General features: G+C 36.7%; 2 protein-coding genes, 1 long non-coding RNA gene and 1 pseudogene across 4 annotated transcripts; 3 read left to right on the top strand and 1 right to left on the bottom strand.

Annotated features, from left to right (window-relative positions):
• Positions 1-760: 760 nt before the first annotated feature.
• LOC126628326 (uncharacterized) lies at positions 761-3,778 on the top strand. The gene is made up of 10 exons (XM_050297957.1): positions 761-1,019; positions 1,116-1,191; positions 1,287-1,384; positions 1,573-1,674; positions 1,804-1,890; positions 2,081-2,197; positions 2,383-2,486; positions 2,638-2,777; positions 2,871-3,007; positions 3,133-3,778. The coding sequence occupies exons 1-10, from the start codon at positions 822-824 to the stop codon at positions 3,313-3,315; spliced, it is 1,242 nt and encodes a 413-aa protein (XP_050153914.1). The 5' UTR covers positions 761-821; the 3' UTR covers positions 3,316-3,778.
• A 36-nt stretch (positions 3,779-3,814) lies between these two features.
• Positions 3,815-4,613, bottom strand: LOC126628354 (uncharacterized). Its single transcript, XR_007625389.1, has 2 exons — positions 4,385-4,613; positions 3,815-4,269 (listed from the first exon to the last, which is right to left on the bottom strand). It is a non-coding gene; the product is annotated as an uncharacterized LOC126628354 (long non-coding RNA).
• Positions 4,614-10,923: 6,310 nt separating this feature from the next.
• Positions 10,924-14,304, top strand: LOC126628318 (uncharacterized; annotated as a pseudogene).
• Positions 14,305-15,115: 811 nt separating this feature from the next.
• Positions 15,116-21,241, top strand: LOC126628330 (actin-related protein 7-like). Of its 2 annotated transcripts, XM_050297961.1 has the most exons (8): positions 15,116-15,220; positions 15,317-15,417; positions 16,990-17,205; positions 17,769-17,910; positions 18,389-18,633; positions 19,213-19,396; positions 19,777-19,844; positions 20,823-21,241. In XM_050297961.1, exons 2-8 carry the CDS (start codon positions 15,340-15,342, stop codon positions 20,973-20,975), a joined length of 1,086 nt encoding a protein of 361 aa, XP_050153918.1. In that variant the 5' UTR covers positions 15,116-15,220; positions 15,317-15,339; the 3' UTR covers positions 20,976-21,241. The 2 variants fall into 2 exon arrangements, with proteins under 2 accessions (XP_050153918.1, XP_050153919.1); XM_050297962.1 differs by lacking the exons at positions 15,116-15,220; positions 15,317-15,417 and adding an exon at positions 15,858-16,023.
• The last annotated feature ends 553 nt before the right edge of the window (positions 21,242-21,794 follow it).

The following is a 21,794-nucleotide window of genomic DNA, read 5'->3' as shown; positions in this document are numbered from 1 at the left end:
GGTATAGGATTTGCCATTCTTTACATCTACACTTCAAAATATTGCTCTCCATTTGTCCCTCTTACTTTGAGAAACTAATGGAAGCTTCACAATTGTGGAGTTGTAGCTCTGTTGGCTAAGAGTTTCTACTAATGCACCGAAAGTCTCGAGTTCAATTCCCTCTCCAATATTGATTGTGTAAAATAAAATAAAAAAGAGTGAGGCTACGCGATTAAACCTCCAAGTTCCAAGCCAAGTTTATACGAACCAGGTGCTGCAAGCTCCCATTTTTCTCTACTTCTTTCTTATGTTCGAGATAATTATATGAATTATAAGTAGCAGTGGATTTGGAAAAATATCATCGAGGTTGTTAAGTTAGAAACAATGTCAAGGCTGGACTAATCACTTGTGACTGTCCATTTCTATAAGATCTCAATAATCATTATCAGAGTACTTCTTATGTACAAGACTCGAGGTGTATAATGTATATAATAACATAATTAAAACACGACTAATGTTGTTCAAGAAATATTATATCGCTTATTATGAAATATTATATCGCTTATTATGTTATTAATTTTTACATCGTTTTACGTATTGATCAACTGACACGAAACATAAATAAATAAACTTGAACACGACCCGTTGCCACTCTTTACCGTGTTCATGGACTGATTCAGGCTCGAGACCAAATTATGGGCTTGATCCAACTTGGGCCTAAAGCCCATATCAAGTCCAATATCAGTAAACCACAAAGCTGAGGTTTTAGCCCCACTCTCGCTCTTTCTTCCTCTGCTTCATCTTCTTCATCTCGCGCCAAAGCAAAAACCCAGCACAGCACAATGATGACAGCCTCGTCAACGTCGCTAATTCAGCGCGTCTGCGCCGTTCCTCTCTCACGTGCTGCCCGCACTCGCGCCATGGCAGCGGCGAGCATGAACCTGTCCACCACCACCACCGCCCCCAAAAGCACCGACCCCCAAGTCCTCCTCGGCTTGTCGGAACCAGAGCTCCAGCAGCTAGCTATCGACTTCAGTCAGGTAAACAAGCACAAAATGCTCTCAATTTGTTTGTGCAGAAATGAAAGTTACTGAATTTATTTACTTAAATTTCTGTTTCTGAAAATGTATTTACAGCAAGGCTACAGAGGGAAGCAGCTCCATCATCTTATTTACAAAAGAAAGATTAAAGATATTCAGGATTTCAGTCAGGGTAACTTTCTCTCTCCATCTCTCTCTCTAGAAAAAGTTGGGTTTTTTGGGTTTTGGGGGGCAATGCTAAATTACTGTGGGGGTTTTGTGTTGCAGTGCCTCTGGCATTCAGAAATGAGCTTGAGGAAGCTGGATGGAAAGTTGGTAGGTCACCCATTTACCAGAGCGTCACTGCTGCTGATGGCACCGTCAAGGTAATGTCTTGGAAAATGGTTACTGCCACTGGATAATTTTTGTGGGATATCCTTGTTATAACTCAATGTGAAGTTGAATGGTTTACATGGATCATGATTGTTTGTAAAAATGGGGCTGTTTGATTGCCAGTAAGTAATTTTTGGATTAGCGTATTAGCGGTTAAGAGTTGTGCCATTGATTCTTGCAGGTATTGATAAGGTTGGAGGATAACAGATTGATTGAAACTGTTGGCATACCAGTTAAAGACGAGAAAGGTGTGATGCGCCTTACAGCGTGTGTCTCATCACAGGTGATTTTCTGAGATGAGATTCAGCCATTGAAATAAAATTTCCCTGCAGTTATGTTTTAGTGTTGGTTTTGTGCATGGTTCACCGCAGTGCAGTTTGTATTGTATTTCTTATTAATTTGGGTGAAACAGGTGGGATGCCCTCTTCGTTGCTCTTTTTGTGCCACGGGAAAAGGAGGATTTTCAAGAAACCTCAAGAGGCATGAAATTGTTGAGCAGGTATCAACTGTCTTTTCCATGCTCTTATCTTCAAATTCCGTTACAAGTAAGGGCTGTTTGCATGCTCGCTTGTTGATCTAATTTGTGCACGGGCATGATTGAAAATTTCATGTAAGGTTTACCATTGTTGTATGCTATACATGAGCAAGCTCAGTATATATTGTGATTCTGGATACCATCATATTTCCAGGTTTTGGCTATAGAGGAAATCTTCAGCCATAGGGTGACTAATGTCGTGTTCATGGGAATGGGTGAACCGATGATGAACCTGAAGGTGGTACTTGAAGCGCATCAGTGTCTAAACAAGGTGCCTTTGCAACTTTATCTTGTGCTTTTTAATAGCTGCTTTGGTTCCATGTTTAATATATAGAATCAAGAAGTTTGACCTTGTGACATGAAACCTACTAGTATTAAAGCGGAATGCTATTTTATAAAATTGTTAACATTATGATCTGAGTGAAACTTATTTATGTTGGACTTTATTTTCTACAGGATATTCAAATTGGGCAAAGAATGATCACAATTTCTACCGTGGGGGTTCCAAATACAATTAAAAGGCTGGCATCTCACAAACTTCAGTCGACATTGGCTGTCAGGTATGTTATTTTTAAATGGGAATGAGTTATTTGTATTTATTAGAGCATTTTGTTGAACTGCTTGTTCAGAAAAAAAAAAGAAAAAAAAAAAAAGGGGAAGCGTTCTGAAGTTAAATCCTTGCTAAGCGTTTCTCATATTATTGTGCATCAGCCTGCATGCTCCTAACCAGAAGCTGAGGGAAACAATTGTGCCAAGTGCAAAAGCATACCCTCTGAGTGCACTGATGAGGGATTGCAGGGACTATTTCACTGAAACCGGTAGACGGGTTTCCTTTGAGTATGCACTCTTTGGTAGTGAAATAAGATTTAGAGAAATTATGTTCGTCTCTTTTGATCCCTGTATGCTTACTTTAACAACCTGACAATGATTTTTGTTTTGAGCAGCTGGAGTTAATGATGCGGTAGACCATGCAGTAGAACTTGCAGAGCTACTCCATGAGTGGGGACGAGGTTCTCATGTGAACTTGATACCATTTAATCCAATAGAAGGCTCTGAGTATAAACGTCCATCCAAGAAAGCGGTATGTAACTTTGTTTTCAAGCATAAACACCTCTATACTTGATCCAATTTTCGCTTTTCTGTTAGTTTAATTCTTGTTTTATTCACCTGATTTGTTGTGGTTTCTGACAAAATTTTATTTGGTAGGTACAAGCATTTGCAGCTGCTCTGGAGAACAACAAAGTAACGGTCAGCACTCGTCAAACAAGGGGCTTGGATGCAGATGCAGCATGTGGTCAGCTAAGAAACAAGTTCCAGAAGAGTCCTTTGCCCGTTGACTCTGACAACTTACAAACTGAAAAAGATGCCGCAGTTGCAGTTGCATGTTGACGTCATTGTCAACCGTTTGCTCCTCTGCACAGTGGGCTGTACGACACATTTGCGTGTTCTTGTCCCTTCGTCTGTAAGAAACTTGTTAAAAGTGTTGTTCAAAGCTGGAGGTGGTCTGCATCATCTACTTTCACTAGTGGTGGAGCGATATTCTCTCTATATGAAGTGTGTGGTGCAGAAAACAACTTTCACCTGTACAGATGCGGAGGGCTGGGGAGATATATTCCGCGTCGCTGATATCGCAGTGATGTTGGATATCTACAGCTCGCGAAGGCACAAGATTATAGCACTTTCCCCTCCTCATGGATTTACTAAAAGACGGAAAAAGGGTCATTTTTGCAATTGAAGACAGTTAGGCTTAGCTTCTCTGTATAACTATGCATGACATTATATAGTCATCGATTTGTACCTTCTCTGAATATGCAAAAAAACCCTTGAGATTTAATGACATGTTTTGTTTTGAGTTTTGAGGGTTGCAGTCACAATGGGATAACAGTCAGAAATAGAATTGCAGTGGGCATAAAACTGTCGGATGTTCAGAGAGACAGGTCACTGATCCACCCCTAACCACACTGATATTGTCTCAACTTAATCACCTATTGCTAGGTGTTGAATTTCATCACAAAATTTCTCGGTGTTATTAGGAGTGGAACCATACACTAATATACTATATTCTAGTATTTTCTCAATTTCCCGATGCGGGACCTATATTCAACAAAAACTTGGTTTCTTCTGGAAATGCCTGCAATACTTTGCCAGTAGGGCGTTCTCTGTCTCCATCTCTTGAGATTTCAGGTTCATCCACAGGATCCAGCTTTGAAAGCAAGTGTAAGTTCTTGTTTTGGTCTCCGTAATGGAACTGATGATATATTGAGATGTCTTAGCGTCCACATCCTGGGTTCCAATTATTTGGTAATGCCACAGATGTTTTCATTGATTTGGATCCGACAACGCCTGTCCAACTCCAACAAGAGTGTCAACAAGTGGGTTAGTTTTATAGATAAAACTTGAAAAACTAACGTAACAAAAATAAAAAGCGAATAGAGGAGCCATGAAAATTAATATATACCATTGGTAAATTATGGATACGATTTTTGAGAACTGCATATGATTTAAGCTCTTCAGATCTATCACCAGGTTCTGCTTCATCTTGTTCATTAGATGTCTCCGAACTATGCATCGTTTTTTCAATCTTCAACGTAATTCAAAATCTGAAGCAGTTATTGATTAAGAAATGCTTGTTCGTATCATGTATAAAACAAACCAGTCTTGGACCCCTTTTGTAAATGAAGAGGAAAGATCTAGCACAACTTATGAAAACACAATGGGAATAAATCTGTGTGCGGTATTGAGTTTCGATATCTTATCTAGTTATATTCCTTATAATTATGTTTATATTAATTACTGAATATTGATAAAAGTCTTTACGAATTAACTATTACACGCATTTTTTTTAAGAGATTCAATGTGAAAAAAAAAAAATATATGTATATATGTGAATGAAATGTGACATAATTAGAATTAACATACTATACATAAATATAATATATACTTTTGTAGAAAACACCCCAAAAACAAAAAAAACAAGAAAAGAACGAAGTCAAATAAAGTAACGTAAGAAAGGGGTGATCTTGTAGTTCTTGGTCTGTGAAGATACGTTGTTAGGTGCTCTGTTTTGTTTTCCCATTGAGGCCATCTCCAACCGAAGGCTGGTCAGATGACTCGTTTTAGACATCTGGCTCTCCAAGATACTACTAACAGTACATGGTCATATTTGCCTCCATCTCCAAACGAGAGCCAAAGGGCCAGATGGCTCGTTTTAGCCCAGTAAAAAAAAATCATCTCCAACCAAAGAGCAAAGGGCTATAATATGAAATGTATAGTATGAAATGATAAAAAAAAAAATATGTGAGAAATGGTGTAGAAAAAAATTAGAAATTAAAAAAAAAGTCCAAAAAAACAGAAGAAAAAAGTGGGTTGTTCACACTGGGCTGGGACCAAAAACTGAAAGCCCTAAAGTGGGCTGAAAGAACAAAAAAGAAACTGGGCTGGGCAAGTGGAAGGAAAAAAAAAATCAAAATGGGCTAGCTAGCGAGCTGGCTGAAGATGGTCAACCGGTTGGCCCTCTGGCCCATTTAGATTCCGTGGGGCCTACAAGTCCTCTGACCTAGCCCTCGGTTGAAGACGATTTTTAGACTATTTTCGACCCTCTAACCATCTGGACCCTTCGGTTGGAGATGGTCTGGGACGAACCTAAACATGTGCTTGAGAGATAATTATCCCTATACCGATAAGGGATATATGGATTCTCGAGAAGAGAGAAGCCGTGGTGGTCCCTAAAAAAACCTCAAAGGAAAAAAGATAAAAGAAAAAAAAATTAGAATAGGGAGCGAACGGTATGATGATACCATTCCCCATCAAGGAGAGTTGGGGTCGTACTGCCAATCGTCTCTTAAGATAGGAGAGTCATTTTTGTTTTGTTTTGTTAATTACATAAATATATTTTTCAGTATTGGTGGAGGACTGAGGAGAGAGTCTTTTCTAGTCATAACAACAAATTATTGTCTTCATATTCTACAAAATGTATTTTCAAATGCAAAATATCTTATAATTCATGTTTAAACGTTCAAAAAACAACTATATAAAACCTAAATCTAAATAAATTTTGATCTAAACAAATTGAGGAGAGAGAGTCTTTTCTAGTCATAACACCAAATTATTGTCTTCATATTCTACAAAATGCATTTTCAAGTGCAAAATATCTTATAATTCATGTTTAAACGTTCAAAAAAGAACGATCTCCATTGGTCGATGTGGGATGTTACAATCCACCCTCATTAGGGGCTTGACACTCGCACCACACGGCAGAGTGGCTCTGATACCATTTTGTCACATCCCAGTCTCGGCTCCGCCGTAGCACGATATTGTCTGCTTTAGGCCCCGGCCACGGGCTCACGGTTTTGTTTCTGGGAACTCACACGAGAACTTCTCAGTGGGTCACCCATCCTAGGAACATCAAATCTTAATAAGATGTTGACCCGTTATTCTTTTCTCGCCCGTACTCGCTTAACTTCGGAGTTCCGATGGAATCCAAAGCCAGTGAGTTCCCAAAATACCTTGTACTATAAGGAGATGAGCATGTACATATAAGGCACATCACCTCCTCTTCGTTGGTCGATATGAGATGTTATAAATGTCTCATGGACACTTTTATTTTGAAATTTCGTATTGTCAAGTTAACGCTAAAAACTAGGGCTACATTGAAGTACACTCTATCATGGAAATCGAGTCTCTTCGCAAATTAAATAGCATTCAAGAAAATTTTGTTGCCTTTTTAGTTTTTCCCCACTTGGGCTCTATCAATTTGAGACTCTCTTCAAAGTGAGTTCTTTTTTAACTAATCAATTTTGGACATCACAATTTTTGACCGTGGCGTTTTGATTCGTTTCAAGAGCCACGTTCTGAAACTGAAATTTTACTTTGAGCCAAAGAAATATAAAGTTTGAAGTTTGAACCATCTTCACCACTAACCTTTAGTTTTTCTAGGAGTGGTGATGAAGTTCTCGTTTTCTTCATCCAAATTTATACATTTTGTTAGAGGGTACGACTTCGCCACGAAGAGTATAGATTCGACCAAAGAAAGATGCCAAGAGAGGGAGGCAATGTTTCGATAACAGTAAATCTATGGCTTTTGAATTCATAAGAAAAAAAAATAACTGAAAAATTAAAAGCAACTACGTTATGAACTTTTGATAAGGACAAATCTATACATGATTTCTTAAGAAACAAGAGTAATTGAAATCTAAGAAAATATGTTTTGATATGACCGAATATGTGCGTTTTGAGTTTATAAGGAAAAAAATTATATAAAAAAAGTAATTCGAGGCCATAATTGTTTCGTTAAGACCAAATATTTGAATTTTGAGTTTATGAAGAAAAAGAGTATAAAAAATAAAAAATCAAGGCCATTATTTGTTGGTAAGGACGAATATTTATGGTTTGAGGCTTTGAGCTCACAAGGAAAAAGAGCAATGAAAACATTAAAATATGAAGCCAATATGTTTCGAAATCATGAAATGTGTGAATTTTGAATTCATAAGTAAATAAGAGTAACTGAGCCAAACTTATGCGTTTTATATTCATAATAACTGAAAATTAAAACTTGAGACCATTATATTTTGATAGGACCGAATTTGCCAATCTGTGCATTTTGAGTTCTAAAAAAAAAGAATAATAAAAAATTAAATTAGAGGGCATTATAAATTTTGTTCGCTATTTACGCCCATTGTTTTTTTTTCCTTCACCTTGGGAAAACTGGCCATATTCACTATTTTAAAAATGAATGCGTTGTCATATTCATGTAGATTAATTACCATATTAATAATTTTCACCCGAAACTTTTGTAGTTGATATATGCGTGTGTAATTTCATGCACCATTTCACATGAAACCAGATAAAACTTTGTCTGTCGTTTCATTTGAAATTGGTGAAAATTTTGTCTGTTATTTCACGTGAAACTTCTGTAACTGATGAAGCTTTAGTAACTGATATATGAATGTGTAATCCTATGTCATTTCACGTGAAACTTCTGTAACTGATATATGCATGTATAATTTCCTATCATTTCACGTGAAACCGGTGAACACTTTGTCTGTCATTTCACGTGAAACTGATGAACACTTTGTATGTCATTTCACGTGAAACTTTTGTAACTGATATATGCATGTGTAATTTTCTATGTCATTTTATGTGAAACCGGTGAAAATTTTGTCTGTCATTTCACGTGAAACTTCTGTAACTTATATATGCATGTGTAATTTCCTTTGTCATTTCACATGAAACCGATGAACACTTTCTATGTCATTTCAGGTGAACATTTTGTTTGTGACTAAACCAACTTCTTTACGAACACCAATTTTATCACTCAAGTTTTCTATAAAATGCATCACAAGCCTTCACCATAATACATCAAGTACATCATACATTCTTCACACTCATTTGCGCACCTAAACCTTAGAAGCACTTCTTATATTGTAGGAATGAGTGTCATGAGAGAACGACGCACGAGAGAGCTGCATCGTGATGCAGCCAAAGGAACCCTTGGCCTCAAAAAGCTTGTTCTACCAACCTGGAACCCGATTGCATGTTTTGATCAAATCATGGAGCTGGTTGGTAGCTACTATACAAAAGTTATGTGCCCTTTTGAGTTTCATGAAGTATGCGCAAGGGCTGTTGTTGCCTACACCCAAAAGCTTAAGGTGTTAAGTCTAAAGGGTACAACGGTTCACTCTATCTTTAGACAGGACTCTGATGAAGATGTGTTCAGGTGGTTGGATTTGACGAAGAAATTTGGCGCAAGGACAAGATAAGTTCGCTTTCATATTGATAGACAATATGAGGGACACACCATGCTTGCATGGTTCAAATAATTAATGAACTAATTTCTAAGTAGGATGGAGGATTTGGAAGTGCTAAATGTCGCTCACTGTACCTTTATAGAGGACTCTGAGCATCCCGGCTACTCTTATATATGCGAACAACTTGGCGAGTCAATCACTGCAGAAGCTTCATGGCTCCAGTAAGTTTCTTCTGTGTCCAACATTGATATGTGATATGTGTGAGGATGGGATAGCTGCTGATGAAGATGTGTTCAAGTGGTATAGATTTGACGATGAAATTTGAGCAAGGACAAGACAAGTACGCTTGCATTTTGATAGACCTTTTGAGAGGCACACCGTGCTTGCATGGTTCAACTAATTAATGAGAATGTAAAATTTTTTGAGCTCTGTATCTGAGGGACACCCTGCAAAGATTGCTTTTATAGAAAAAATTTCATGCCGCAGTTAGCTTGTGATTAGTCTGAATATTTTCTATCGGAAAGTTAATGAATGAGTTCATGGATACCCTTAGGGTAATATTATCTACACACCCATTTTTACATTTCACAAACTTCTCAAATTTTGATCATCGGATCAGATGAATTGAAGAAGATCAATGATCAAAGTTAACAAGAGCGTGTGAAAGTAAAACGAGTGTGTGAATAGCACTATCCTAGTTTTGACTTATTACGAGAGATAAAGTAAGGGGTGTATTCTATACAGAGTTTAATATATTTCCATAGAGTTATAAATACATGGATTTTAAGGGAGTTTACTTGATTTCCATAGAATCCATGTGGATTTTGATTGAATTCTACAAGAATTTTAATGGAGTTTGTGAAACTTTTATCATGGATTTAAATAGAATCCTATTAATTGTCATGAATATTTTAATGACTAATTCCTCAATATACATTGCTATTTTTAAATTTTTTATCATTTGAAATGGTTATTATGATCATGATAAAGTGGTCGTATGAAGTGATGACGGCAACGATGTGATTGAAGTGTTACGTGGTAATTGTCGGCAAAATAATGGTAGTAAATGTGACCGTCGGCAAGTGTAACATAAACATTTTAATCTTATTTCTCATTAATCATTATTTCTTTATAAACCAATGTGAGTAGAAATTATATAGTTTGGAAGCTGGACCACGTAATTCCTCTTACCAAAGACACATGAAACACGACATCCTCCCCCTGATTTTGAGACCCACTACATCCCCTGATCCCACCTTCTCTCTCACACCCACCCAAATCTAATTTTGTACGTACACAAGAACCTATCCAGTGTGGGACAATATTATTGGCTTTGTGGGCCCATATGCATAATTAATCATCCAACTAACAAAATTACTACGGTAACAACATTAGATGGTAAGAGTAAGTCAATATAAAGGACGAATTAGATGAAATTAAAACATAAATGATTAACTAATGACTTCACAATAATTCCAAAATAAAAATTGAAAGAAAAACTGATACAAGGGGTGGCCCTGTGGGGAGATAGGAAACACATTATGGGAAACTAGTTTTTTGCTACAAACTCAAGCGTGTGACAGTTTGTTTATTTACATCTTATTTTTTACTTGTAACTTTTTATTTTTTTTAGTTTTGTTTAAAATATTTTTAGAGTAAATTGTAGCAATGATCTCTCAATTTTACCAAATTGGAGCAATAATACTAAATCTATTACCAATGGTCCATCAATTAATTAAAACGTGCAGTTATAATAATTTTCGTCAACTCCTTTAGAACTTCCGTCTAAATGAGTCACATGTCATGCACATGAGACTTAATTAAGGGGGAAATATGAAAAATCAAATAAGAAAAATTGTATTAATGATCCCTTAACTTTAATCCAGCTGGATAAATGGTCTCTCAACTTTAACTCAATTGGAGCAATGATCCCTCAACTTTACCCTAATTGTAGTAATAGTCCTTCCAATATAACTCATTTTGACAGAATTTTGACGGACTTGACGAAAATGACTATAACTACACATTTTGATGAGTTGAGATTAATGGTAATGAATTTTTAATTGAAAAAAATATTGTTCCGATTTAATTAAAATTGAAAGACTATTACTACAATTTACTTAATATTTTATGTTTCATCATCTTGTACGTATTCTCTGTACATCTAAAATTCTTAATGATTAAGAATGCGTTTCAGTTAGGACTTGAGCCAGAAAATTCCTTAAAAGTACGACTTTACCTCACACTTGTTTCTCCTACTTCTCCAGTAAGCAACTCTCTCTCTTACTTATCACACGACAGAAGACAAACCAAAACACCATGGAAACACACGACGACGGGATCGACAACCTGGACACCACCTCTTCGTGGACCTCCGCCACAACCTGGACCGTTGCAGGTGGTTCCCTCACGAATTGCGTCTCTTTCGAATCCTCCTCCTCTCTGATCGACGACGACACTCCGAATTCCACACCTACATCCACTCTTATTCTGCACCCTCCGTCACCCGATTCGGGCCCTTGCGAGATCACCAGTATGCTCTACAACTTCTCTTCTCTGAAAACTTTACATTTCGGCGCCAAATTTTATTGAATTTGAGTTTGACACCCTGTTTTTTTTTTTTATATAAATCATGGTCCTTTATATATTATTATTGTACGTTATGACTTAAAAGTTAATAATTTCTGGGACCGGTTGATTAGGATTAGGATTATGGCCAAATTTTAGATGAAAACAAAGCTAAATAGAGGGGCAATCTACGATGCATGGACACACGGACCCAGGGATACGACACTATACGACAAGACACGGGATACAAGGAGATAGTGTCCATGCATCGTAGCGGGCAATCTTGTACTCGAAAACGGGGATAAAAACAGGATTTTGCAGTGTACTATGAGTTCAACTACGAAAGCGACACTTGGTTGCTAAAAGTAGAAGTAACATCTGTAGGAGCTCAAAGTGTTACTAAGGGTTGTGTAACTTGTGTTAATAGTTGGGTATCTAAAGCGCATTTGACCAACAACGTTTTCCACTGCAGTTAATTTCACACAAAAACATGAGATCCAGCAGGTTTATGTTCGAAGTACTGCCCGAGAATATGAGATATACTATGCACCCGATATACAGAGTGGCAATGAATATCTCTGCACTGTTCTCTGTGGCATTGCTGCCCGAGATGAACAAGTGCTTCACACCGGTGATAATGATCAAGTTTGTCCTGCAAATTCAAATGAGTCGCTTAAGGACCCATCCGAAGCTAAGTCAAGAAGTGGAAATCGTCCGAACAACAGTGAAGATGACTGTGTTGAAGTGAAAGTCTTAGATACTAATGTGCTTGATAACAAAATCAATTCGTCGCAATTGAAGTTGGGATCTGCACAGGTATGTTGCTTAGTTCTCCATGTATATTAATTCCAGTGAACCCCCTCCCACTTTTGTTTTTCTTTCGCTTCTTTTTTTGTCCCGTCTAGTTAATTTCTTTATATGGTGCTTGCTGATCAAGTCCTTGTGTATCAGGATTTTTATGAAGCTACAGCACTGATTAGTGATGCAAGTCCTTGTGTATCCCTCACACTTCATCTACCGTCGCTTGAGGGGAAAGATTGTGTATGTGTTGGTGAGGTTTATGTGTTTGCTGATCCTGTGGACTCATCTGATTCAGAGAAACAAGTTAGTGCGGTGGAAAACTCAGCTGGGAGTTCTCTAATGGCCACGCTTGTGCCTACCCTTTTGCAATTCTCTAAAACAAGGGGTGCTAACCGAACACAGGACAAGCCAATTTCTGATACATGGGGAAAACAGAACTCTCTAGCGACCGGGTCAAAAGAAACTGATTCTACCAGTGTTGCAACTAAGATTCAGGAACGAGGAAAAGCCAGCAAACCTGATCACCAAGAAGTAAAGATTCCAGATTTTAATAAGGCTAGTACTACTACCGCCCAGGTATGTATCCCGTCAAGAGTTGAAAGCGCTGTGGACCAGCTTATTCTCGAATGGGCAGAATAGAGGATCTGTTTTTGAGGTTTGAAGAAAAGATGCTAAAACCGATAAGCAGGATTGAGGCAAGGCTTGAAAGGGTAGAGCAGCAACTTGAAGTACTGGCGAACAAATCACAGAATTCTGGATTGCCAACATGCACAAGATTCTACGCTTCTTCTTTCTCATGCAATGAGTCTGAGTCTAACTCTTGCTATAATAGTGGAAATGATTACTACAGTTGTGAGGCATTTGAATCAGGTAAGGACATTCAACCAGATGCACCCCTGATCACAGCTTATGAAATGTCTGCTTCAGTAAATTCCACCCATTCGCTTCCAAGTCTGGTAGTAACTGCTCCTGAATTTTTTAATGGTGATGATGACGAGGATGACGAGGACAACGAAGATCATGGATCAGAAGTAGTGATAGGTTCATCAGAAAAACCAAGGCCTGCTTTGACAATTGATGATGCTCAAACTCTTTCGGTTAAAGCTCCTGATGTTTTAAATGAAGAAGATGGTAGCGTTGAGAGGAAAGAATCGACAAGAGAGGAACATGAAGTAGGCACATATTCTTCCATGTGCCTTGGTGAAACTTATGTGGCAGAGAACATAAAAGGTTCACTTGCTGACTTGATGATAAGTTCTTCAGAAGGTGAGGGGAATGTGATAAGATCACCTAATGATGAGCACACTGATCAATCACTCAGAGTCGATGGGCTGGACCAGCATTCTGAGGGTCGAGAAGAAAAAACACTTGATGTTTACAAGATCATTGAGAATGCAGTTGATCCAGCCAATGGTGGCAAGTCCAGAACTGATTTTTGTCAGATAACTGAAGATATCGAAAATGGAGATGTCAGCATTGAGATAAGCAACACGCCAGACCCTGATAACACCGATGTTCAAAACCAGTTGCCTCAACGTCAGACTGATGATGGATGTGATGACACGGAGGAAGATGCTGATCGAGATTCTGATTTAACTCTTCCAAAGGAAGTGACAGAAAGAGAATTCCCACAAAGATACTTTGAAGAATATCCTCGAATTTTCACATGCTGTTTCTGTGGTGGACTTTGAAATTCCGGTTCTAAATTCACTTCTCAGGACAGTTACGATTTTTCTCTGGAAGCCCTTTTAGCTGAGTTTCCAGAATCAGTGACCGAAGCTCATTCTTTCAAGGAAAGTGATGACGTGCTCCCTATTGGCGCCGAGGGCTGCGATTTGATTTTGGTTGAGGATGGGGAGCCAGTTGGTGCCGCCCCCGATAGCAATTTTTCTGTGGACATGAACTTATATAGTCTCGGAGGACCTTCAAGCCTGTGGGGTGACCATGCATGCAATAGCCATGAGACATTGATAGTGCATAAGTCTGTTCACAACTTTGTTGATATGTACATAAATTTGAGTTACTGAATCTACTGATTGTCTGTTTCTCCGCTCCTCTCTTTCATTACTCATAAACCAAAATTGATAGATACATTTGTAGGGCTGGGCAAGGTGCGGTTGGTTCGGGTTAGGATTCAAACCGCATACTGAATAATAAACTAATAGAATAACCGTACCAAATGCATCTGTATGGTCGGTTTGGTTTGTTTCCTTCTCTTACACTATGTTTGGATGAGGGAAATAAACTTAGAATTTTGGTAAAATTCAGAATTTATAAATTGACATGCACCAATTCTCTTGTTTGGATTCATAAACATAGAAATTTAGAATTTCCGCGTGGAAAAAAAACTTGGAATTTGGGACCTCCAATTCCCAAGTTCAAATTCCATGTAAATAGCTGTTATTTCCCAATTTCTATGATTTAGAGTTTAAAAATAACAAATTCAGTATTCAATTCCATTGTTCTTTTAGATTAACCAAACAAGAAAATTTACAAATTCTAGAAAATAAAATCTTGTCATTTCAATTTCCGTCATTTTAAAATTCCTTAGTAATCTTAAATTTCTTCATCCAAACATAATGTTAGTAATTAGAAAAACATTATGCATTCATTAACATCTTTGCAAAGGAAATTTATCTTACTTTAAAACTAAACAAAGGGCTCCTCTTCATTTTGCAGTGTATGTTTGACAAAAAAAACCTATCTAACTTTTAGGTTATTTTTTACATATTAACTCTGCACAGAATTCAATCAAATTATAAATCGTTTAATTGTTTAATTAATATTATTAAAATTTTAATTTTTAGTTGAATATGATTGATTAGTCATGTTTTAAATAGTTACCAAAATTTTAGTACCAAAATAGGTGCACGCATTTTATCCGTATTGATTTCAAGTCATATGACTGAATCGGGCCTATCTCCAATCCATATTGACATTGGCTACCATCATATTTTGCTAATTCGTAATGAATTTTTTACTTACACGTGTCAAGATCCAAATGTGCCGGTCCCACATATCAATCTTCTTGTCCATCAGATCCCACAAAAATAAATAATAGAAAAGGAAAAATAAAAAAAAAGGCAAAAAAAGAAGAGTTCCTACCGTTCCTTCCACAATCTTGTGAAATTTGAAAAATACAGACACCGCGGTTGCCTGCTTGCAGACAGAGAAAACGGGTAAAGTGGAGTAGCAGTCTCTTTAAACTTCAATAGTGAGAGCTTATATACATTTCAAATGCTCAGCTAAATCCCCTTTGTCTGTTCAAAATCTAGGGTTAGGGTTTTAAGATACCAGAATGGAGGCTGTTGTGGTCGATGCCGGCTCCAAGCTCCTGAAGGCAGGACCCGCCATTCCCGATCAAGCTCCTTCTATGGTAATTATCACAACATATGCTTCAATTTCTTGGTCTCGCTTCCTATTTAAGAAAGCAAAGAGGCGAGCTTTAAGACCTTTTTTTTTTTATCCTTGCTGTAATTTTCTGTTTGGTTGCTTGGGAAATTTTTTTTGCTTTTTTGGGAAAAATGGAAAATTCCAAATGTGAAAGCTTGGGATTGTTTGTTGGTTTAGACTTTCGTGGGGCCAGCTAGGATTTGTTTTGATATCTTAAAGTCGGAAACTTTAGTTGGAAAATTTAGTAGCAATGGCTTGGGGGGTAGAACCTGTTTGGTTTCTGGGAAAGTTGTGAGAAAGAGAAGGAAAATTGTAGTTTTCTGTAGGTCCAATTAATATTTCAGCAGAACAGTGACTTAATTTAAGAGGGTTCCTTTTTCTGTTTTTTTTTTCTTTTTTCTTTTTTTCTGCACCCGTGGCATGGATATCCTCTTGTTACTCATCAGTTGTTAGGAGTTCTCTCATTAATTTTGTTTTTGCTCTAGTAGGAAATGAAACTTTTATGGTTTTGTTAGGGTGTGTTGAGTAGATGATTGTGTCACTCAAGTTTGTGTTCTGAAGGCTATCGTCATGCATATGCACGCTGTTGGTAAAATAACTCTTGCTGTTATTGGTCTGATGGGAATCTTAATATATCTCAACTTTCCAAACTATATATTCCAGAACCAACGTTGGCATGATAATTGTAGTTTGTACATTGTCACACATCCAATTGATTCTTACTATTACTTTCATTTCCCTCCTTCCCAACAATCTCGTGTTATCAGATGTATATCTCTCCTCCTATCCTACTTTTAACTCTTATGAAGTTGCACAAAAATGATGCCTTTGCAGTTTGCACACCTTTTTCCAGCTCAACAATATTAAAAATGTATTCCAGAACCAGAGCTGAAAAAACAGTTGACTCTTTCTGTCATAAATAATGAATTTGCACATCATTTTCGTTGTACTCTAGTATAATTTTGTTTTCGTGGAAGTTGTATATGGCCCATATGGAGACATTGATATTGACCTTTGCAAATACTTCTTACTTATTGTATATAAAAGAGTATTAGTATTCAGTTTCCAGCTGATTTTGTCTCTATTCAATTTCAAGGTAATTTGTGCTTGATATGCTCTCAACTTTTCAATTAATCCTTGGGTGTTGGGAAGTCTGAAGAAAAGAAAATCAATCAAATAGTGAATTTCAGGTCACGATTGGTCTTTATTCAGCAAAAAGAGAGAAAATTTTGTTTTCAAAACAATAAAGGTGGATGTTTTCATGGTAAAGTTTTGTTTTAATTTGAATATAAGAATCAGAAAAGCAAATTTTCTTTCTTTGGAAACAAAGACCAACAATTTTCTTGGACTTTACCATGAAAATCATTTCTATCTAAAATTGCATATTTGGAAAGGAAGAAGTGACTCTCTTATACTTAATTTAATGGTTGCATTGTACATAATGAAAATTCGATTTGACTAATCCAGAAGTAGCTGATGATATCGCTGTAATTTAATACTCATTTCTTTCTTTTTTTATTGTTCTTTAACATTTATCTTCTGTCATATGCTTCAGATAATTCCTAACCAAATGAAACGCGTGCCTGATGATGGATCAATGAATGATAATTCATCACTTGAAGATATCTTTGTTGATCCAGTTGTGCGAGGTCTTATTACTGACTGGGATGCTATGGAAGACCTGTTGCATCATGTTCTATATACTGGCCTTGGATGGGAAATGGGAAATGAAGGGCAGATACTATTTACCGATCCACTTTGTACTCCCAAGGTTAGCTAATAGGTCATTATGCAATTTTTGGCTGAAAATAATCACATTGGTTATTTCGCGGTTTTTATTATTTGTATATAGTTTACTTAGCAAGTCGATGGATTATCTGTTATAAGTCTAGGCTGCTTCCATTGAGCACACTATCTAAGTTAAAACTTTCAGATCATGATATTATAAACGTTTTTGCGTATTCTTGTTTAATTATATTTAAAAATAAATTTCTAACAATTCAATGGATTATCTGTTATAAGTATAGGCTGCTTCCATTGAGCACACTGTCTAAGTTAAAACTTTCAGATCATGATTTTATAAATGTTCTTGCGTATTCTTGTTTAATTATATTTAAAAATAAATTTATGTAGCCTCAAGTTTGTGTGTTGTGAATCAGTTTCTGACATTATTTTACTAGAGAGAAAAATATTGTAAGGAGTAAGGAAACCTTGTTATCTCTCTAGAGAGAAAAATCTTAGAATTATAACTTGCTGGTTCTACATAACTCCTTTTTGTTTTGGTGCAGCTAATATATATTTCTTTAAAAAAATTAATTTTTTTCTTTCTCCCAGGCTGTCAGAGAGCAGTTGGTGCAACTGATGTTTGAAACATTTAACATTTCGGGCTTCTATGCATCAGAGCAAGCAGTATTGTCACTTTATGCTGTAGGACGCATCTCGGGATGCACTGTAGATATTGGCCATGGAAAAATAGGTTTATATACCTTGCAGAACGGAACCTTTATTTGTTAATGGAATCTTGTTTATTGAATACATAGAGTTCTTTAAGCTATTCTTTCGTTTCTATACTGCATGCCAAGTCATATGCAATATAAAAATAATAAATCTATATACAGAATTCAGTTTATCCTATCTAGCATGCAACCAGTGATTTGAACCATATACAGATCTTGTAATAATAATATTACGACCGAAATATTTTATTGATAGTTGATGGCTATGCCAAGCTATAACCATCTACATAGTGTGCATTAGGTGACCATATAATGATAATGGTCATGAAAGATGCATTGGTAGCTGAACTAAAGCTTGCAAGTTTTAGTTAACACACCTGACCTGTTAATGGCATTGGACTCTCTGTGTAAGCTAGTGAGTCAATATGGTATATGATAATGTAAGCAAACTGATATTTTTTATTGTGCCTTTTCTGCATTTTTGGCCAATTTTAACAGATATTGCACCAGTCATTGAAGGTGCTGTTCAGCACATTGCCTCAAGGAGGTTTGAAATTGGCGGTACTGATTTGACGAAATTACTTGCTGAAGAGCTTGGGAAATCCAATCCTCTAGTGAATATCAAGATGTCTGATATTGAGAAAATAAAAGATCAATATTCGTGTTGTGCTGAAGATGAACTTGCTTATGAAAAGACCAAAAATTCATGCCAGATAGAGCAGCATACCCTTCCTGATGGACAGGTATGGTTAATTTTTTGAAATTATGATATGGATAGATGGAGAAGACACAGATAGCACATAACTTGCTTGGCATGTTTCAGTTAGGAGGATATGTTGACTTCAGTATATCATATTATGCCTGTAATTTGCTATTATTCATGCTGTAACTGGCTTGCACCTATCGCAGTTATCTGGTTTTGTTTGATTTCAATCTATTATGTGTTAATTATACTTGTATAACGAGTTTATTGAAAGTTATCCTCACTGAAATCTTCTCTAATCTTACATGTTGAATACTAAAAGTAAGATCTAGTTTACATTCAAACACTTCTATTCTTTAGATATATGTTCTTTAACGTGGATTTTTTTTATCCCTACTTTACATTTTCTTTTTTATTCTTCGAAATGTGAATGCAAGATGACAGCAATCCCATCTCAAGGCATTTAGGTCACAGTTATCATTTATTCCAAGCTTAGCCTTTTTCTGTTCCTTAAACCTTCTTTCCCATCCTGTTTTCTTTCATCACTCAGCATTTTCCCAAACCGTTGTGATGCTTTACATGTATAGTTACTTTAATGTAATACTGGTCATTGGTTTAGGTTATTACGATTGGAAGAGAAAGATATACTGTTGGTGAGGCTCTATTCCAACCATCCATATTGGGTTTAGAGGCTCATGGAATTGTCGAGCAGCTTGTTCGTTGTATTTCAACAGTATCGTCTGATAATCACCGGCAGTTGCTAGAAAACACTGTACTGTGTGGTGGCACTGCTTCTATGACTGGTGAGTTTATTGTTGCCGATGCCTGTGCCTTTCAGATACAGTAATTACTAATTAGTACGATATATTTTCTTCTTTGTTTTCCTTTTTTCTTTCCTTGAATACTCTTGTTAGATGACTTCTTTTGTATAAATGTCTGCGAGCCCTTTCTTTGGTTGGTTTCATTATCCTTGTCATCCATATCGTTTTAATAAATGGATTCACCAAGTTATGGGAATCCTTGGGTTCAAAATTCCTTTTATATGACTCTTCTTTGGAAGTATATTACAGTACAAGGCAACAGATACAAGAGCATGGTGAAATTTGAACTTGTCCTTGTTTCAAAAGAATAGGAACTTTTGGTTCTGTAATTGTATTGGCAGTTTCATTGCTGTTTATTGCAGGTTTTGAAGAAAGGTTTCAGAAAGAAGCTGGTCTATGCTCATCGGCTGTTCGTCCTGCTTTAATTAAGGTAATTTATTTTACCATTAAAACTGCACTCAGGTTTTAGCTTCAGAGTTCAGGGTGGGTTAGGTTTGAATTTCAAATCTTCCCAGGCAAAAACTCTGACAGTGATTAGGTGAAATAGTCAACTTTCTTTCACACGATGTCATCTTCACGAGTCATTGCATCGTACCTATTTGTTTACTGGAATCAGAACCCTGTATCGGAAGTGCAAATTCTTAGTAAGCTTTATGAAATAAGCCTTCCAAGGTAATATTTGAGGTCCACATACTCCAAACGTAATTATAGTTGGTCTCCTAATTGTTTCTGAGGCTGTATATAGTTCAGAGTCCAGAGGTTGTGTTAGTTTCTGTTATGGCATTTCCCTATCTTATTTGGTACACGTTAACGAGTGATTATGATGTCTTAATGTATTGTTTCATCAATTTTTCATAATTCTCTCTTAGACAGTTGGGTGTTTGGCGTTTCCCTTCTTTTTGCTTAGGAAATTCATAAATTTTTGTGCTCATGTACCCGTGATTATATTTTCTTAATGCTACCATTATATTTGATGGAATTTATGCTTCAGCCTTGAACTCTGATTTAAAATGATTAAACATGTTCATTGATTTGGAAGTGATTCTCGACATGAAAACTTTCACTGGATACCAAAAAGTCGTCTAATTTGATTATGTATGACATTGATTAGTAGAAAGATTACTGGTTGATTTGTTACCAGTGTAGCTCTACTGGAAAAGTGCTATTACAACTTAGATTAGTAAAAAGGAATTGCATTGATCTGGTGTACAGTGTACTGAAATTTTGGATACGGTTTGTTATTGCATGGTCTTGTAAGCAATCACTGAATCACTTTCTATTACCCGGACTGAACGTTACATGAGCAAGATACTTTATGATTTACATAACATTTCCACAACACTATTTCTTCTGTACTAACTGGACTGCCAACTTCTTCTGATCGTTTTTTGGTCCGGGTTCAATGCAGCCTCCAGAGTATATGCCAGAGAATTTATCAATGTATTCAGCGTGGGTGGGCGGTGCCATACTCGCCAAAGTTGTGTTCCCACAAAATCAACATGTAACAAAGGCAGACTACGATGAAACTGGACCATCTGTTTTTCATCGGAAATGCTTCTGAGGATCTCTTTTTTCGGATGGGAAATTTACTCTGTTCTTATTTGCAATTCTCATAGTTCGAAAGCATGCTAGAAAGTATGAAATGGAACTCCAAAGGAAAAACAAATGTATGGAACTGACCAAAAGTCCATTGGATTGGATTGGATTGGATTTCAATGAAAGATCCATCAACACATCCAAGCATTTTGGTTTCCAAATTTAGAGATCTTGTTAAGGATATGTTTAGTGGGGGAAATTCTGTTTTATATTCAACTTCATCCTCTACCACATTTCATCTTGATGCATTGATATAAACTCTCAAAGAATTGGATGATTCGCAACGTTGCGCAAACCAGCACCGAACCAATGACCAGAGCATGTCTGGTGACTAGCAATGGTCGTGGGAATTCGCAGATTCCCAGTGGCCCTTGCAGTTAGTAAAGTGCGATTTTTGCGAAACTTGAAGATGATCAAGGGAAAATTACCCAAAAATATTGTCGAAAAATATGATAAATGACCAAAACTATATACCATATATGATATCTTACTAATAATTATGAGGGGTATTTCGGTGAAGGTGAAATTATATTTGATGGAATGAAGTGTTTTAAATCTAAATTAACAACTGGTGCCGTGCGAGTGGGACTGTGGGAGAGGCATCGTCTGTCCAGGGTTTCAGAGAAAGCCGACGAACATCATTGTGCCGTGCGAGTCAAGGTTTCAAGAACAATGGGACTTTGGGGTTAGCACTTTTCTGTTCATTTAATTTCTTATCTTTATGTATCTTCACTTTCACAACTTTTTTTAAGTTCGTTTGGAAGTGCCTTTAAACTTGGTCAAG

This window comes from Malus sylvestris, chromosome 7, assembly GCF_916048215.2.
Source record: "Malus sylvestris chromosome 7, drMalSylv7.2, whole genome shotgun sequence".
NCBI lineage: Eukaryota > Viridiplantae > Streptophyta > Magnoliopsida > Rosales > Rosaceae > Malus > Malus sylvestris.
This window is presented reverse-complemented; position numbering and strand designations above follow the sequence as displayed.